The following is a 19,417-nucleotide window of genomic DNA, read 5'->3' as shown; positions in this document are numbered from 1 at the left end:
GCCTGAAGAGGGCGGGGTTTGGGGAGGGGATGGACGTCAATGCCGTAAAGTCCAATTGCCAAAGTGGCCATTTTTCTTCAGGTGAACTGATCTTTTATCGGCTGGAGATCAGTTGTAATAACTGGAGCTCTCCAGCTAGTACCTGGAGGTTGGCAACCCTCAGATGATGGCACTGCCCAAAACAGAGCCCCAGATAGGATTGCCAATTCCAGATTGGGAAATGCCTGAAGATTCAGCCCCAGAAAACTATCGTAATAGGTAGGTTTGTATGGGATGAGGCAGTCTTTACCATCCTGTAGTTCCTCTTACACGTCTTTAGAAGTGGAAGCCTCATCTGAATCTCTGAAAAACGTGTTTCCTCCATAAGATTTGGGCCCTTTTTTTTTCCAGCACTAGAAAGAGCCAAGAAGCAGCCATTTATTTTAACAGGTTCTTGACAAGTGCTTTCCTCCTTCTAAGGGTCAGACTGGATGAATTAAGGAGATCTGCATTCAGATTGTCCCCCTGTATATATGTGTGTGTTGCGGGGGAGGAGGCGATTCCATTCAGAGCCATGGGGCCCAAATGGAGAGTGTTCAGAAGTGGGGTGTTGTTGTTGCTGTTACTGGGTTTTTTTTTTTTTTTTTTGCAAAAAAGTATCTTGCAAGGTGAGAGGGATTTCTCTTAAGAACCCTTCCCCCCCTGCCACTGAGCAATGAATTTTCTACCTCCTGCCCTCATTTTTATTTTCTCTGGGGCTTTAATGAGCCAACCAGGCGAGACCAAATGCACGGTAGGCTGGCACGCATTCGCCCAGGCGTATGTCATAATTGCCGAAGGTTCACTAATCTTCACACTAGTAATAAGCCGTTAACACGCTCCCTCGTAAAAGCCTTCTTTGCATAATGTATGTGGACCTCCGGCGGTTGCATTAATCTTTCCGTTTCGCATAACCTGGATTCCCCAAGACGGCAACCTCGGTACAAGGGAGCCCGGCTTCTGACGTAGTGAGGCCCCCCAGATGGGAGCCAAGCCTAGTTTAGGGTGCAGATGAGCAAATGTGCTCCATTTGGAACAATAGAATCATTGGAAGGGATCACCAGGGTCATCTAGTCCAACCCCCTGCGCAATGCAGGAAATTCACAACTACCTCCCCCCACCCGTGACCCCTACTCCATGCCCAGAAGATGGCCAAGATGCCCTCCCTCTCATGAACTGCCTAAGGCCACAGAATCAGCATTGCTGACAGAGGGCCATCTAGCCTCTGCTTAAAAACCTCCAGGGAAGGAGAGCTTACCACCTCCCGAGGAAGCCTGTTCCACTGAAGAACCACTCTAGCTGTTAGAAAATTCTTCCTAATGTCTAAACGGAAACTCTTTTGATTTAATTTCAACCTTTTGGTTCTGGTCCGACCTTCTGGGGCAACAGAAAATAACTCAGCCCCCTCTTCTATATGACAGCCCTTCAAGTACTTGAAGGTGGTTATCCTCTCACCATTTCATATCTTTTAAATATTTTTCTTGCTGGTTTCACCTCCGTGCTTTTCGGCAGTTGATTTTGTTGATTCACTTGTTGTGTGGCCAGAGGTTGTACAGAGGCACACTTGGTTTATTCGGTATTCACATGCTGAATGCACATCATTTGTGTATGCAATATGTTTAGGTCTGATGCTGATCTGTCAAGCGATGGTAAAAATGCACATATTTTTACAGGAAAAATTGGGTATGAGGAAACTGCAAAATCACAGGTTTAATTCGCAGAACGGATAGGGTTGCCGGCCTCCAGGTACTAGCTGGAGATCTCCCGCTATTACAGCCGATCTCCAGACGATAGAGATCAGTTCCCCTGGAGAAAATGGCTGCTTTGGCAATTGGACTGTATGGCATTGAAGTCCCTCCCCTCCCCAAATCCCGTCCTCCTCAGGCTCCACCCCAAAAACCTCCCGCCGGTGGCAAAGAGGGACCAGGCAACTCTAAGAATGGACAAGTTAAATTGAAGCTGGGATTTGGGAATGAAAGTAGCAAGGATGAGAAATGTGAAGGCATCTCCCTTGTTGGCCTTGCAGTTGGCAGCCAGCACCAATTCCTAGAAATTGTTTACACATTTTTATTCTCTTTCTGGCTAGATCTGACTTGGAATATACAGGGCTTATTTTGTAGAAAGAGACGTTCAAGCAGGTTTGAAAGGGATGCACACACTGACAAGGAAATCCAGCTTGATCCTGCCCTCCTAGATTGCCACCCCTCTTACCCTCCTGTTTCCTTAAATGGCTACTTGGCGGGCAGAAACTCAACAGGTGGAGTTTTCTTCACCCTTGCTGCTCCATGCCAACGTGGTATAATGGTTAAGAGTGGTGGTTTGGAGCAGTGGACTGATCTGGAGAACCGGGTTTGATTCCCCACTCCACATGAGTGGCGGAGGCTAATATGGTGAACTGGATTTGTTTCCCCACTCCTCCACATGAAGCCAGCTGGGTGACCTTGGGCTAGTCACACTCTCTCAGCCCCACCTACCTCACATGGTGTCTGTTGTGGGGAGGGGAAGGTGATTGTAAGCCGGTTTGATTCTCCCTTAAGTGGTAGAGAAAGTCGGCATATAAAAACCAACTCTTCTTCTTCATATTGTGTGTGTGGGGGCGTGATCTGCATCTGTTAGCAAGCCATTCCCTTCCAGAGTGCTGTTTCTCCAGGCATGGTTCACATGTTGTCAGGTTTCTTTGACCCGCCTAGAATTTATTCATTCATTCATTCATCCATTCATTCATTCATTCGGCTTATAGCCCGCCCTCCCCAGCAAGCTGGCTTAGGGCAGGAGACATCATTTTAAAATACAACAGCCAATATAAATCCAACCAATATAAAATTCCATATTAAAACCAACAATAAAATTCTAAAACCTAACTTGATGGCGCACCAAATCTAAAACAGATGGGGCCATGCAGGTGGCAACCCTTCACTCGTATTGTTCCCACCCAAGGGGGGAGAAGGGGAAGCCAGAAAGATGGTATCGATGGCATAAGCTGCTATAAGCGGCTGTCCTCCATTGTAGGCTTGGCGGAAAATCTTCGCATTGCAGGCCCTGCGGAAGACTTCCTGTGTTATAGGCCCCTTCGGTGCAGGTAGAGGGCCACAGAATATACACAGTCCTCCGCATTTCATTGCCCCTCTTAAGCTGCTAGGATGTAACAGCCTAATGTTCTTCCCCATCTCACGCAGCTGCCACCCTCGGGCCGGCATTCACCAACCAAGGGCCTGGTGAACGGGAGCCCTTCCAAGTGCCCGCGCTTTGCTAAAGTCAAGAACTGGGAGACGGGTTCCGTGCTCAACGACACCTTGCATCTCAAGAGTTCCTTGGTAAGTGCGACGGCCCGGCCGGCCCAGCATTCCCCAAGGCCGGCGTTGCCAGATCACAGCAACACAGGAAATGGCTCGGGAACAGTTGCTTTGGAGAAGCGTCCTCCAGATCGCACGCTGCCATGGCAACGTTGGGGGAACTGGGCTGGCGGCGGCTCGACAGGATCGGATCCAACCGAGGCGGGAAGCGTCGCCAGCTGGTGAAATGGGGCGGCGGGATTCCGATTGCCTTCATCCATTGCTTCCCTTTCCCTCCTAGAGAGCCAGCGTGGCGTAGTGGTTTGGAGTTGTGGAGTCTGATCTGGAGAAGTGGGTTTGATTCCCCGCTCCTCCACATGAGCGGCGGAGGCTAATCTGGTGAACTGGGTTGGTTTCCTCACTCCTACATACAAAGCCAGCTGGGTGACTTTGGGCTAGTCACAGCTCTCTTAGCGCTCTCTCAGCCCTACCTACCTCACAGGGTGTCTGCTGTGGGGGAGGGGGAGGGAAGGTGATTGTAAGCTGATTTGATTCTTCCTTAAGTGGTAGAGAAAGTCGGCGTATAAAAACCAACTTTTCTTCTTCTTCTACCGAGTGCTTGGAGGCCTAGGTGTTGTGACAGCAAGATAGATTTCCCCTGAATGTGGAGGATCCTCTTAAGTAGTCTGATTTAATAGTTTATGAAAACCTCTTTTCCTTTCTGTAAATGTATTAAATTGTATTAAGACAGCAAGAGAGTAGCTTGTTGCTGGGCAAGATAATTCTATGTGTGTGCTGAAGGTAGTGGGGGGAAAGTCATGGAAAGTCATGTTGAACGATAACAAGAACTGGAACTGGAAAAAACTGCGGAGCTCTAAAGGCTCCAGACAACCAGATAATGCAAAACAACCAGATAAGCACAGAATGATGATGTACTTCATCAGAGTGTGGATTTTGGATAAATGTCTGCTCCCCAGTAGAATCGGGGCTCAGTGTTTGACTTGTTAGAGTAACTGAGCCGCAGCTGCGAATAAAACTGTTTTTCTTGATAACGGTTTTGGGTCTCTTTCTCCCCCCACGATCCCTGGTTTTCCGTTACAGTGTGAACCTGGCCAGACGTCCCGTTTCAGCTGCAGTGCAGGGTGTTGTGATGCACAGAGCTTTCTATGCACGGTCCAGAGGACTGGCTGTTGTTGTTTGCTGTTGTTTTCAAGTCAGATCGCCCGTAAGAATGAGAGGGGATAATTGCACAAATGGTGCTTTGAACGGGCGACCAAAGATGGACGGCCCATCAGCACTATGAGGGAAGGGACAAACCACTGCGAAAATCCGTGTTTGCAGCGGAGGCAGATATTTGTGTTGCTCAAAGAGCAAAAGGAAGCTAGATTCTCTTTCTTTTTTGCACAAGCCATTAAAAAAAAAACACCCTTAACTCTTGTAGTTTCCAGAAGAGGCTGGTTCAGGATTGCATACTCAAACCTGCGAAGAAGTTTTATTGGCTTAAGGAAGCCCACTTCTCTAGTCCCAACTCTAAATGATAAGCTGAGCATATCCGTTTCCTACAGTTCCAGCCCTTTAATTGGCTCTCGTGTTGAATTCTATGTGATGCCACCTAGTGGCTGCTGTAGGAGCAAACTCGAGAATGGGGCTTACTGAGAGAGAGGTCAGATAGATGTGATAGATGCTCTACCACTGAGCCACAGCCCATCCATTCTTGGAGGGAGAAGGCAAGCCAGGTATCTTTGGTAGGTGGTGGGCCTTCTGCCAGGTCATGGTCTTGGCCGGAGTCTTACCATGCTGGCGGTCAGGGTCATTCTTTGCAGACTGGCTGAACGAATGCAGCTGACACAGAAACGAAACAAGACACGTACCCCCGTAATCTTGTGACTCGTACCTTTCAGGTGACGCCCTGTAGCGAGAACGTCTGCATGGGTTCCGTCATGTTCCCTTCCCAGTACATCCGAAAGCCAGAAGTCAAGACGAAGGAACTGCTGCTCCCGCTAGCGAAAGAATTCATCGATCAGTACTATTCCTCTATCAAGAGGCAAGTCTTGCGGGTGAACGGTCGTGGCCTCTGCCTCTGACAGAGCTCTGTACCAGAAAACGTCTAGATTTCTGCGTGGTGTAGTGGTTAAAAGTGGTGGTTTGGAGCGGTGGAGTCTGATCTGGAGAACCAGATTTGATTCCCCACTCCTACACATGAGGCCAGCTGGGTGACCTTGGGTGAGTCACCCTCTCTCAGCCCCACCTACCTCACAGGGTGTCTGTTGCGGGGAAGGGAAGGTGACTGTAAGCCGGTTTGATTCTCCCTTAAGCGGCAGAGAAAGTTGGCATATAAAAACCAACTCTTCTTCTTCATCAAATAAAGCTTGATTGAATGAGGATTTGCAGTGCAAATGTAATAGATTGCTGAGGGCGTATGCTTTTTACTTTCCCAAATAATGATGGATCCATGGTCCACCTTTGCCTCATGTATGTGTATATATGTTTGTGGTGTGTTTTGTTTTTTAAAAAAGCTGGATTCTGTGATTGTATGCAACAAGACAGACTTTCCCAGCATGATGACAGTGGTGACAGCTGCCGGCTCTTTTCTCCACGCTGGCAGGTTCGGCTCCAAGGCCCACATGGAGAGGCTGGAAGAAGTAACCAAGGAGATTGAAACGACGGACACTTACCAGCTGCGCGATACAGAGCTGATCTATGGAGCGAAGCATGCCTGGCGCAATGCCTCCCGTTGCGTGGGCAGGATTCAGTGGTCCAAGTTGCAGGTAGGTATCTTGGGCACAGCTAGTGGGGCGCCCCTACAAGGGACCCACTCTTTGAGGAATCAGCTTATTGAGAAAGGGGCGCAAGAATTGCAGGCTTCTTATTCAGGCTTTGGAAGGCATCTCTACTGGCAGGTTTATAGAAACAGTCTTTAAACAAGGATGTTTGGGGAGCCTTTCCTGTAAGCTTCTTTACATTTAAGAGAAGAAGAAAGCCAGTTTTATTTGCAACCATATTTTCTATACAAATGTTGGTCTTAACTTATGTTCATGGATTTTGGCTACAGAAACTTTTTTAAAAAGAACCAACTTCTAGCATTATCTAACATTAAGAGATTCTAAGCCAGTTTGATTCTCCTTAAAAGATAAAGAAACTCAGCATATAAAAACCAACTCTTCTTCTTCTTCTTCTTCTTCTTCTTCTTCTTCTTCTTCTTCTTCTTCTTCTTCCTTCTTATATGCTAAGCCACCCAAGAGTTTGTTTGGGTTGTGTGGCACAATATAAATCATTCAAAAACAATTTTTTCCCATCAAAGGAAATGTTGGTGTTTTATGTCAGGTACTTCCTGCTTTCCCTCTCTGCGCCTGCCTCTCTTTGTGCCTTTTCAGAGAGCCCAGGTCTGACATTCACATGGCATCTCTCCAGGGTTTCGGCAGCCCTGCTGGATTAGACCAAAGGCCCGTTACATGTAGCATCCTGTTTCTCAACGTGGCCAACCAGATGCACCCCACGAAACACGCAAACAGGACAAGAAGGCAGTAGCCCCCACCCCCTGGCAACCAATGTTCAGTGGCACACTACCTCTCCTCTATAAATGTATATTTAAAAGACGGGCATTTTGTACGTCGTAGTGCAATCAACTGACATGGGGAAATCTCTCCGTGGTTTTGCAGAGCAGCACCTACCTCTGTACTATCAGTGCTGTCTGTTCGGAGTTCTGTTAGGGGGCAACAGGAGAAAGGCAGAGGACTGTCCACCAAGTGTTAATTTACCCCAGTGTGTTTGTAACCACTTAGGAAGCTGTTTGTCTGCAGTGTCCTGTTAAGTGATCTGAAACTCAGGAAAGCAGAAGAGTGCTAAGATTTTCCTCCCCCCACCCCTTGGCGGGACAACGCAGGTGACAGGTTTATTATTCGGTACAGAGCCCAGTGGGGCCAATTATCACTTGGCAAATGATCATCCCCGTGGCGCAGAGGGGTAAGCTGCAGTACTGCAGTCAAAAGCTCTGCTTGCGACCTGAGTTCGATCCCGGCGGAAGTCAGTTTCAGGTAGCTCAGGACTCAAGGTTGACTCAGCCTTCCATCCTTCCGAGGTCGGTAAAACGAGTACCCAGCTTGCTGGGGGGAAAGGGGAGATGAATGGGGAAGGCACTGGCAAACCACCCCGTAAACAAAGTCTGCCTAGAAAACGTCGGGATGTGACGTCACCCCATGGGTCAGGAATGACCCAGTGCTTGCACAGGGGACTACCTTTACCTTTTAAAAAATGATCATCTGTGTTTACTCCATCAGTTGCTTTAAGAGGTGCTTCTTCGGTTTTCTCCTCCCCCCCCCCGCTCCTTTTCTGTCCTTTTCTCCTTTGCTGTTATGTGTATTATGTTATGGGCAATTACTTTGAATTGAAAGCCACCGTGAGCACAATGGCAAAGAAAGCAGCATAGAAATGAAGTGGGTGAATGATGTGCACGAGACGCGTCTCCTTGTGCACATTCTCTGCATTCTGAGGGCTTTGTTTTCAGGGCAGCGACTGCGTGCGCAGCTCAGGGCTAAAGCAGACGGATCTCCCATTTGTCTGGAAAAGGCAAATGGCAAGCTGGCGCAGCCCAGACTTGGTTTGGGGCTGCATGGGAGTGGCTTTAAAGCTTCAACCCTGTCATAGTTTTGCTAACTCCGCTCCCCCTTGCTGATTAGCATTTCAAAGGGAAAAATTGTCCTTTTAAGGGTAAAGGTAGTCCCCTGTGGAAGCACCGGGTCATTACTTCAATGGGACTTCAATGCCATAGTCCATTTTCTCCAGGTGAACTGATCTCTATCGGCTGGAGATCAGTTGTAGTAGCAGGAGATCTCCAGCTGCTACCTGGAGGTTGGCAACCCTACTTAGGGGAGATACAGGAACTGTTTTCTCATGCTGTGGTTTTGAATTCTTTCAGGTGTTTGATGCCCGGGACTGCACCACCGCCCATGGGATGTTCAACTACATTTGCAACCACATAAAATACGCCACTAACAAAGGGAACCTCAGGTGAGCTGTGCAATTCATAGGGGCTGTGTGTGCGCACGCACGCATTCACTGCATGCAATTTGGTCTGGCCCAGTTTGGCAATTCTGGTGGACTCCCTGGAAATATATCAGTGTTCAACTCAACCCAGCAAGCATTTCTTCTCATGTGAAAAGTATTATTGCATAGCACATCTGTGCCAGGGTCTGCTTCCTTTGCCATCTCTCCCAGTTGTCATGCCTGGGTCTGGCCAACTTGTGGGGGCAAGAAGGGGGAACAGGCAAGCACAAATAAATGCTCATTAAAATAATACCCAGATGTAGAAAACTAGCATACACTCAAGGAACCCCTTCAATGGAGGGCATTTATGCTCACCAGGCTTAATGCCCTCCCTTTGGAGGTACTAAATGGTAGGTTTAAAAATATCCCCTTTGAGAAAAGACTATGTGTACGTGGCTTGAGTCAACATGATACGCTATAGCATATACCGGTAATCATAAATTGTCTTCTGCACGACGGCCCTCATAAGAAAACAATTCTTTTAAAACTGAAGAGTTTTAATTTGATAGCCATGTTTTAGTTATATAGTTGTATGTGAGACCCTTTTGAGTGAGAGGGAATACATGTATGCACTCTTGTTATTATCGTGCCAATAAAGGTGACTGAAACTGAACTGAAAACAATTCTACCCTTGATTGATAAAATGAAATCTTGCCAAGGATCCTCCATATGCCAGTTTTTAATGAATTATTCTATTCCTGAAGTCACATTAAAGGTGGCGGAATTTCTGATGGAAGTTGTTAAGACTAGGACCAAAGTTTAAATTACATTTAAATCGAAAATGTATGGACAGAGAATTTTTGTGCGCTGTTTATGCTATGTTTCTGAGTATATGCCAGTAAAGGTCGATTGATTTTGATTTGATTTTAGAAAACTAGCACGTCAGTGAGAAGTCTAGACAAGGCCCCTTCTCCCTGGAGCTAGTTTTCTATGTGCAACTGGCTCCCTTTTGTAGGAGGGAACATTCTGTCAGGTGAACCCTCACCTGATCTCTGCAGTGGTACATCCCCAACATGGGTTGACCAGGTCTGGTGGTACCTTGGCCTGTGGCTAGGTGAGGGTCTGATTGCGTGCTGCTTCAGTGGAACATCAGTTTCTGTTCATGTCTCGTTGGCTGAGCGGCACAGAGAAAAAAGCCCTCTGCAAGAATTGCATTTCAAGATTTGTGGCTTCCAAATTGAACGCTTTCCAAAGCGGCCTCACAGCCCAAAGTTTGGATCTTGATTCAGTGCCTATCACATGAACACATGAAGCTGCCCTATACTGAATCAGGCCCTTGGCCCATCAAAGCCAGTATTGTCTACTCAGACTGGCAGCAGCTCTCCAGGGTCTCAGGCAGAGGTCTTTCACATCACCTACTTGCCTAGTCCCTTTAACTGGAGATGCCGGGGATTGAACCTGGGACCTTCTGCATGCCAAGCAGATTCTCTACCACTGAGCCACAGCCCCTCCCTAATCAATCAAACACATGGACACACATGAAGCTGCCTTTGAATCAGACCCTTGGTCCATCAAAGTCAGTATTGTCTACTCAGACAGGCAGCGGCTCTCCAGGGTCTCAGGCAGAGGTCTTTCACATCACCTACTTGCCTGGTCCCTTGCCTGGAGATGCCGGGGATTGAACCTGGGACCTTCTGCATTCCAAGCAGAGGCTCTACCACTGAGCCACAGCCCAGAGGCTCTACCACTGAGTTCTACCACTGAGCCACAGCCCCTCTTGGGGGATCTTGCTTTGGAATGGCTGATATAAGCCTCCTTCCTTCCTTCCTTCCTTCCTTCCTTCCTTCCTTCCTTCCTTCCTTCCATCCTTCCTTCCTTCCTTCCTTCCTTCCTTCCTTCCTTCCTTCCTTCCTTCCTCCAGGTCTGCCATCACCATATTTCCCCAGAGGACTGACTGCAAACACGACTTCCGAGTCTGGAACCCTCAGCTCATCCGATACGCTGGCTACAAACAGCCGGACGGCATCATCCTGGGAGACCCGGCCAGTATCGAGCTGACAGAGGTCAGTGGGTGAGAGAGTGGAAGGTGCACATAATTACACGCTGCCCTTTGTTGCCATTGCAGGGCTTTGTCCTGGGAGATTTCTTTATGGATTTAAGGTCATTGGCATAGGGGCACCTACAATACTTCTACAGGCACGAAGTCAGCAAAGCTGACCTTGACATGAGTTTCAAAGGAGAAGGCTGCAAGGCTGCTGTCTCTAGAGGCTCAGTACAATCCCTGATTGACTTTCCTTGCTGGTTACATGTTACAAAGGCCTTATGTCCACCGCATGCCTTCCACAGGTCCTGTCAATCAAATATGCTCTGGAAGTTCTGTGCTTGGAGGGCCATTTATGCATTTGTAATTGCCGCTCTCTAGGTGCACATTTTCCCCATCCAAATTCTCAAAACTCAACAATAAGCCCCCATGGAGAGTTTTGAGAATTCGGATGGGGAAAATGTGCATCTAGAGAGTGGCAAATCCAAAACAAAACCTCCCATGCATAAATGGCCGAGCTTAACTCTCTGGCATGTGGTAGCCTGATTTGTACTGGAACTGTGGTGTGTGGGGGGAGAGGACTTCAGCGTTTTCCTTCCATTGCTGTTTTGCTGGCCTGATATTGCTTCGGAGAGCCACCCTTTCCCACTTCAGGAAAACTTACATTAACCTGAGAGCTACATTATCAGTGGGGCTAATAGTGACTGTGCCCTGACCTGGATGGCTCAGGCTAGCCTGATCTCATCGGATCTCAGAAGCTAAGCAGGGCTGGTCTTGGTTAGTACTTGGATGGGAGACCACCAAGGAATGCTAGGGTTGTTATGAAGAGGAAGGCAACGGCAAACTACCTCTGTTAATTTCATGCCTTGAAAACCCTACTGGGTTGCCGTATGTCGGCTGCAACTTGACGCCACTTTACGCACACAATAGTGACTTCATGGGCTTTTTCATGTTGGGAAGACAGGGTAGTAGGGAGACTTAGGAGCCTTCTTCCTTCTTGCCATTATTATGATCAAAATCAGGTTTATGCATGTCTGAGAATTAAGTTCTGAACACAAAAACTCCCAGATCGCATCTGACGACAAGACACGCGGGTACATAAGGAGTTTGTAATGTGAGAACTGGCAATGAACTGTGTCTGCATTGTGCAATTTCAAATTGCAAATGGAAGCACAAACGAGTGAATGCTAACCCGCTAACTATACTTTACGTGTCTAACTGCACTGCAACAGCATAGAGCATACATGCTTGCCAGGCTAAATGCACTACCCTCTGCCTTGCTATATGGAAGATTTAATAAAATCCCATTTGCGAACAGAGTTTGCCCCTGCAGGAATGGTGAAATTGAATTCCTTGTGCATGTCCTTTTCAATTGTTGCTTTTATGCTTGTGTGTGTGTGTGTGTGTGTGTGTGTGTGTGTGTGTGTGTGTGTGTGTAAAGTGCCGTAAAGTCGCAGCCGACTTATGGCGACCCCTTTTGGGGTTTTCATAGCAAGAGACTAACAGAGGTGGTTTGCCAGTGCCTTCCTCTGCATAGCAACCCTGGACTTCCTTGGTGGTCTCCCATCCAAATACTAACCATGGCTGACCCTGCTTAGCTTCTGAGATATGATGAGATCAGGCTAGCCCGGGCCATCCAGGTCAGGGTAGCCAATCCCAATTCATTGTCCCACTGTTCGTAAACAGGGAATGGCTCTCTGGTGAAATAAGGACACCCTATCTTATGACCACACAAAACCCAAAAATAATTGAATCATTTTCTTACAGCTAGCAATCAGGTATCGTGAATGGTGTGTAGCTTTCCTGAATGGCTGATCTGGGATGGTTTTATCCAATTTTATTTTTTTGTACTCGGTTTTATCCAAATGTATGTGCTTCCTTTTCATATGCCAATAAAGGCTTGTGTTGTAGCTAACCCGCTATCAGGAAAGCCACTGACCAGATACTCTCCTTCTGGGTACAGCTCTGTGTACAGCAAGGGTGGAAAGCTCCCAGGGGCCGCTTTGACATCCTGCCGCTGCTTCTCCAAGCCAACGGCAATGACCCGGAACTCTTCGAAATCCCACCTGAGCTGGTGCTGGAAGTACCCATTCGGCACCCCAAGTAAGTAAAAATGCCTCACGTTACTGGAAAACCTAGTAATGTCACACATGAACACACATGAACACACATGAATCTGCCCTATACTGAATCAGATCACTGGTCCGTCAAGGTTGGTATTGCCCACTCAGGTTGCCGCCGCTCTCCAGGCTCCCAGGCGGAGATCTTTCACATCACCTGTTACTTGACCCTTTCAACTGGAGATGCCAGGGATTGAACCCAGGATTTTCTACATGCAAAGTAGAGGCTCTTCCGCTGAGCCACAGCTTTTCCTTGAGTGCCAGGGGCTCAAGCCAAAAGTGAGCATATGAACAGTGTATAAAGCAGCCTTGTGCTGAGTCTTGGCTTTTCCTCTACCTAGCTCACTAATGTCAAGCCTGAGGGGCAACAAGTCTCCAGGGTCTCAAGCAGGGAAAAACTTTTCTCAGGGCCTGCTATCTTTTCACTGGAGGTGGTCAGGATTGAACCTGGAGCCTTCTGTATGCAAAGCATATGTACTCTGCCACTGAGCCACAGGCCCCTCAGTAGTCTCAGAGGCAGGCAGGGAGGTTAAAGGCAAGGGTCTGGGCCACAAGGCGGAAGTCTGGAGGCCACAAAGTGTGGACTAGGTAGTCTGCGTGACTCGCGATGACACTAGGTTAGCCATTCACATGACTTCACAGGCCAGGAAAATCATGGGTTGTTATCAATCAATAATTTATTTGCAGTCATGTGTGTGCGTTAAGTGCCGTCAAGTCGCTTCCGACTCATGGCGACCCTATGAATCAGTGTCCTCCAAAGTGTCCTATCCTTAACAGCCTAGCTCAGATATTGCAAACTGAGGGCCGTGGCTTCCTTTATAGAGTCAATCCATCTCTTGTTGGGTCTTCCTCTTTTCCTGCTGCCTTCAACTTTTCCTAGCATGATTGTCTTTTCCAGTGACTCTTGTCTTCTCATAATATGTCCAAAGTACGACAGCCTCAGTTTAGTCATTTTAGCTTCTAGGGTCAGTTCAGGCTTGATTTGATCTAAAACCCACTGATTTGTTTTTTTTGGATTTGCAGTCATAGACCATCAAATAAAGCAAATATGCATAGTTAAATAGTATAGGATAAAAAACAATGACAAAATGGATTTGCTATTAAAATTGTTTAAAATGGTATTATTAGGTAGGTACAGATTTATTGTATATAGCCAAAGGCCATTACAATCAAGTAGACACAATCAAATCAGATTCAAAGTTAAAAATGGCAGAATTATCAAGATGCTTAACTAATTAATATTCAAACAAATACTAAATGTGGGTAAAATTAGAATGCTTGATAATTTCCTAAAATGGCAGAGATTAAAACAAGAAAGAAAAAATAAACAAATAAATAAATATGCATTTAATCTGTAGGGTCAAACGGTAAAAAGAAAGAAAGAAAAGGGTCCCCTGTGCAAGCACCGGGTCATTTCTGACCCATGGGGTGATGTCACATCCCGATCTTTACTAGGCAGACTTTGTTTACGGGGTGGTTTGCCAATGCCTTCCCCAGTCGTCTTCCCTTTACCCCCAGCAAGCTGGGCACTCATTTTACCAACCTCGGAAGGATGGAAGGCTGAGTCAACCTTGAGGCGGCTACCTGAAACCAACTTCCGTCGGGATCGAACTCAGGTCATGAGTAGAGCTTGGACTGCAGTACTCCAGCTTACCACTCTGCGCCACGGGGCTCCTAGGGTCAAACAGTATTCATAAGAACATAACATAAGAACATAAGAAAGGCCCTGCTGGATCAGACCAAGGCCCATCAAGTCCAGCAGTCTGTTCACACAGTGGCCAACCAGGTGCCTCTAGGAAGCCCACAAACAAGATGACTGCAGCAGCACCCTCATGCCTGTGTTCCACCGCACCCAAAATAATAGGCATGCTCCTCTGATACTAGAGAGAATAGGTATGCAGCATGACTAATATCCATTCTAACTAACAGCCATGAATACCCCTCTCCTCCATGAATATGTCCACTCCCCTCTTAAAGCCCTGCAAGCTGGCAGCCATTCATTCTCTATTTCCTTGGCTATTGTAGGTACTTAAGCAAACTCTGCCTGATTTTAATTGCTAGCCAAGCAAACCTAGCCATCGGTTCTTGTAGGTTATCCAGGCTGTGTGACCGTGGTCTTGGTATTTTTCCTGACGTTTCGCCAGCAGCTGTGGCAGGCATCTTCAGAAGAGTAACACTGAAGGACAGTGTCTCTCAGTGTCAAGTGTGTAGGAAGAGTAATATATAGTCAGAAGGGGGTTAGGTTTGAGCTGAGTCATTGTCCTGCAAAGTATTAAAGGTAATGTGCTAAAGGTAATGTGCTAAACCTAGCCATGCTTGCAGATAAGTTAGCCGTTGTATCCCATAGGAGGAGCACCAAGCATCGCTTTCTTAAAGGTCTGGGGCAGTACATGGGTTGCTACGTAGCTTTGGCTACAATGGCCTCAAGTTCTCGGCTTCTCCCCAGCAGGGCAAGGAACCAGTGCTTGACCCTACTTGAGTCTGCCCTTCCTGATCTTTTTTGTTGTTGTTGCAGATTTTCCTGGTTTAAAGACTTGGGGCTGAAGTGGTACGGCTTGCCGGCTGTTGCCAACATGCTGCTAGAGATCGGAGGCTTGGAGTTCTCTGGCTGCCCCTTCAGTGGATGGTACATGGGGACTGAGATCGGAGTTCGCGATTACTGTGACAATTCTCGCTACAACATCCTGGAGGTAAACTGAGAAATGGTGTCTGCTTTAAGGCAGAAGAGACATGGCACACTTGGGGATGTGGTGGGAAACCCAGATGAATAGGGTTGCCAGGTCCCTCTTCGCCACTGGTGGGAGGTTTGGGACCAAAGCCTGAGGAGGGTGGGGTTGTGGGAGGGGAGGGACTTCAATGCCATAGAGTCCGATTGCCAAAGCGGCCATTTTCTCCAGGGGAACTGATTTCTATTGCCTGGAGATCAGTTGTAATAGCGGTCACCACCTGGAGGTTGGCAACCCTAATCAGGTCATTACTGACCCATGGGGTGACAACACCTCATGACGTTTACTAGGCAGACTATGTTTATGCTGAATGCTGCAATAACAGTTCTTTAAATTGCACCGTAAATTACAGCATCAAAATGTTGACATGACATCACCTAAGATGGGGCACAGAGGTTTCCAATTTCATTGCACCAACATCACAATGTTCAAAACCCAAAACCTTCATTCTGATGTTCAAATTAGCTGCGGTGGTCAAGTATTTGTTTATATACCATTGTTTCAGCAATGGTATATAAACTGATACAAAACTGGTTCTTGTAGGTTATCCGGGCTGTGTAACCGTGGTCTTGGAATTTTCTTTCCTGACGTTTCGCCAGCAACTGTGGCAGGCATCTTCACAGTTGAAGATGCCTGCCACAGTTGCTGGCGAAACGTCAGGAAAGAAAATTCCAAGACCACGGTTACACAGCCCGGATAACCTACAAGAACCAATGAACTCTAACCGTGAAAGCCTTCGACAATATTTTGATACAAAACTGATTCTCCACGAAGCTTACAGAAAACAAAATCCAGTTAAAAGATCTTTTAAAAGATGCTCAGCAAGGGAGTTCCCAGTAAGATCACAACCCAGGCGTAGTGGGAGGGTATCCGGCTTCTGCCTATTTCCCCTGTAGTCTTGCTGATCTTCCAGCTACCTCCTGAAATCAGCAAGGCTACGGGGGAAGGGGAGGCAGTTCCCAGTTGCATGTAATTCCCAGGCTAAGAGGAGGGTGCCCAGCTGCTGCCATTTCTCCCTCTGGTCTGAAAAATTGGCAGCAGATAACTGGGAGGAGGAGCATTTTTGTCTGGAGCTGAGTCCAGACACAAGGGAGAGCTGCCAGGCTGTGGCCTCTTCTCCCTTTGACCTTGCTGATGTGTTGACTTCAGATGCCAGCCCGTTGCCCATTTTCCCAATTGGGGCAGCTTAATTCCATATTGAGTCACTCTCCTTGCATTCCAGGAAGTTGCCAAGAAGATGAACTTGGACATGCGGAAGACATCTTCACTGTGGAAGGACCAGGCATTGGTGGAGATCAATATTGCTGTCTTGTACAGCTTCCAGGTAACAGGGAACTGTTCTGCAGCAAAAACAGCCGGCGGGGAGGGGCGGTGGCTTAGTGGTAGAGCATCTGCTTGGCATGCAGAAGGTCCCAGGTTCAATCCCCAGCATCTCCAGTTAAAGGGACTAGGCAAGTAGGTGATGTGAAAGACCTCAGCCTGAGATCCTGGAGAGCCACTGCCAGTCTGAGTAGACAATACTGACTTTGATGGACGAAGGGTCTGATTCAGTATAAGGCAGCTTCATGTCTTCACATGAAGAGCACATTAAGATACAGTGAAGAGCCTTTGTGTGTGCATGTGTACGTTGTGGGTGGCATAGTGTAGCATCTTGTGGGAAATCCTTTGAGGTTGCCACCATATGTGGGACAAAAAAGTGCATATGTAATTTGTTCCCATAGGTTAGTGTACAATGCTGTGGCACTTCATATTTGACATGAAAGCCTTCAGAAAATGCCCCATGATAGCATTTGTGCCATGCAGATGGAGGAGGCTGGGCAGTAAGGCCTCTATCACTCGTTGGCAGAGCTGGCGTGAGGGCTTAGGATATTCACAAACATTCCAGCTACTCAGGGAACAATGCCTGCAACTTCTGTGGAGGACAAGAATGTTGTCAGTTTGGCAGGGTCAAAATTAAATAAAATACAATAAATAAATAAAATAAAGGTGGCTCTAAGGAAACCCCAGATAGTTTTGGCTTAAGAGAGGCTGTTTGATGTAGGAGGAGGACGAAATGAGCTTAACTGAAGCTGGTCAAGAGGCAGGCATGGATGAAGGAAGTGGGACAAAACTGGCAGCAAGCCCCTCATGTGCTGGCACCATGCCCGCATTCCCCCTGCAAACATCCTGGAAACATTTGCAGATTGGCGGGAATGTGGCCCAGGCAGGCTGGAGTCCCATCCCCTTTCTGTTTTCTCAGAATGAGCTTGCCTGGTCCTCCCTTCCCTACAGAGGGAGCAGCCTTGGCTCAGTGGTAGAGCATCTGCTTTGCATGCAGAAGGTCCCAAGTTCAATCCCCTGCATCTCCAGCTAAAGGGACTAGGCAGGTGGGTGATGCGAGAGACCTCTACCTGAGACCCTGGCGAGCCGCTGCCGGTCTGAGTAGACAATACTGACTTTGATGGGCCAAGGGTCTGGTTCCATAGAAGGCAGCTTCATGCGTGTTCATGTGTTCATGTGTACAGAGCGACAAAGTGACCATTGTGGACCATCACTCCGCCACCGAGTCCTTCCTCAAGCACATGGAGAACGAGTACCGGTGCCGGGGTGGGTGCCCTGCTGACTGGGCGTGGATCGTCCCCCCGATGTCTGCCAGTATCACCCCTGTCTTCCACCAGGAAATGCTCAACTACAGGCTCACCCCTTCCTTTGAGTACCAGGTACCGTGCGTTTCTGCGACCCGCCGCTGAGACTGGGGGTTGGGCAAAGGAGGGAGATGCATCAAGATGGTTTACCTCTGGTCATGGGTCTGCAGTTGCCACTGCAAAGTTGTCAGAAACTCCGTGGGTCCGCTGTCCCTGGTTTGCATTCCTTCTGTGAAGATGGCTGCAACGCCCACTGGAGATGCCTTGTAGGCCTCACTTGTATCCTGCTGGCAAAGAAAGCCCTGGTGCTGTCCATGGTACCAGTCTGAAGTAGCATTGCTGAATACCTTTAAAGGTTTTTTTGCATATAAAAATATAAGAAAGGCCATGCTGGATCAGACCAAGGTCCATCAAGTCCAGCAGTCTCTTCACCCAGTGGCCAACCAGGTGCCTCTAGGAACCCCACAAACAAGATGACTGCAGAAGCACTGTCCTGCTTGTGTTCCAAAGCATCCAATATAATAGGTATGCTCCTCTGATCCTGGAGAGAATAGGTATGCATCATGACTAATGTCCATTTTTACTAGTAGCCATGAATACCCCTCTCCTCCATGAACATGTCCACTCCTCTCTTAAAGCCTTCCAAGTTGGCAGCCATCACTACATCTTGGGGCAGGGAGTTCCACAATTTAACTATGCATTGTGAGAAGAAATACTTCCTTTTTTACAGTTTTGAATCTCTCACGCTCCAGCTTCAGCAGATGGCCCCACATTCTGGTATTATGAGAGAGAGAAAAGCTTCTCCCTGTCCACCCTCTCCATACCAGTAATGGATGAGGCGATTCAAATCAGGAGTGTGACCTCGGTCAAGGAGGCATGTTCTCTGTCCCCCCACTCCATTTAATTCCCAATTAAAACTGCCCCCCCAGATTGCAATTAACCCCTCCCCCCAGTAGGGACACCCTGCCTTTGCAAGTCTTCTTTCTCTGACTGTATCCCATGAAGGCAGGTTTCGATCAAGAAAAATGTGAAGAGGGAAGAGTTTAATCTTCTGTCTCCTAGGCTGTGTTAGCGTCCCCTTCCCAAATTGTCCCACCCCATCTCATTTTTCATGGCCATAAAACACACCAGGAAACTTGGTCCTGGAATTCCATTGCAATGTTTGATGTGGCCCTAAGCAACGTCTCAGGCAAATTTTGGGAATGTCCTTAAATTAAGAGGAACTCTAGAGAATATTGACATTCCCCTATGGGTGTGTCAATGTTCATTTGTATGTGGTATGAAACATGGGAGAAATGGACACATATTTGACAGCATGCCCAACATTCATCTGGAAGTGTCAACTGTTGTGTGTGAATATTGACATTTGTCACATTTTAGACATTTGCTATAATGTGTCTGTCCACAGAGTCATTCTGAAGAAGTGAGCTGTGACTCACGAAAGCTCATGCCCTGCCAGAAACTTTGTTAGACTTTAAGGTGCTATTGGACTCTTGCTCTTTTCTACTGTCACAGAGTGAGGAGACAGCAATAGGGTTGCCCCACTGGGGCATTGCCCAACCCCCTTTATAGTTCTTGTGTGCACTTAGAGTGAGCCTATATCAGCATTAAAGGAGCTGTCTCCTCTAAGTGC

At 47.5% G+C, this 19,417-nt stretch overlaps 1 protein-coding gene across 1 annotated transcript in view; it reads left to right on the top strand.

Annotated features, from left to right (window-relative positions):
• NOS1 (nitric oxide synthase 1) overlaps positions 1-19,417 on the top strand; it is a 92,486-nt gene that overhangs the window by 36,431 nt on the left and 36,638 nt on the right. The window contains exons 3-11 of the mRNA XM_056859788.1: positions 3,195-3,332; positions 5,192-5,334; positions 5,896-6,058; positions 8,206-8,297; positions 10,195-10,336; positions 12,278-12,417; positions 14,950-15,124; positions 16,383-16,484; positions 17,665-17,859. Coding sequence (XP_056715766.1) covers positions 3,195-3,332; positions 5,192-5,334; positions 5,896-6,058; positions 8,206-8,297; positions 10,195-10,336; positions 12,278-12,417; positions 14,950-15,124; positions 16,383-16,484; positions 17,665-17,859 — 1,290 coding nt within the window. The remainder of the gene's footprint in view (positions 1-3,194; positions 3,333-5,191; positions 5,335-5,895; positions 6,059-8,205; positions 8,298-10,194; positions 10,337-12,277; positions 12,418-14,949; positions 15,125-16,382; positions 16,485-17,664; positions 17,860-19,417) is intronic.

The sequence above is a fragment of the Euleptes europaea genome, chromosome 13, assembly GCF_029931775.1.
Source record: "Euleptes europaea isolate rEulEur1 chromosome 13, rEulEur1.hap1, whole genome shotgun sequence".
NCBI lineage: Eukaryota > Metazoa > Chordata > Lepidosauria > Squamata > Sphaerodactylidae > Euleptes > Euleptes europaea.
The sequence above is the reverse complement of the archived record's forward strand: the minus strand, read 5'-3'. Positions and strand labels throughout refer to the sequence as shown.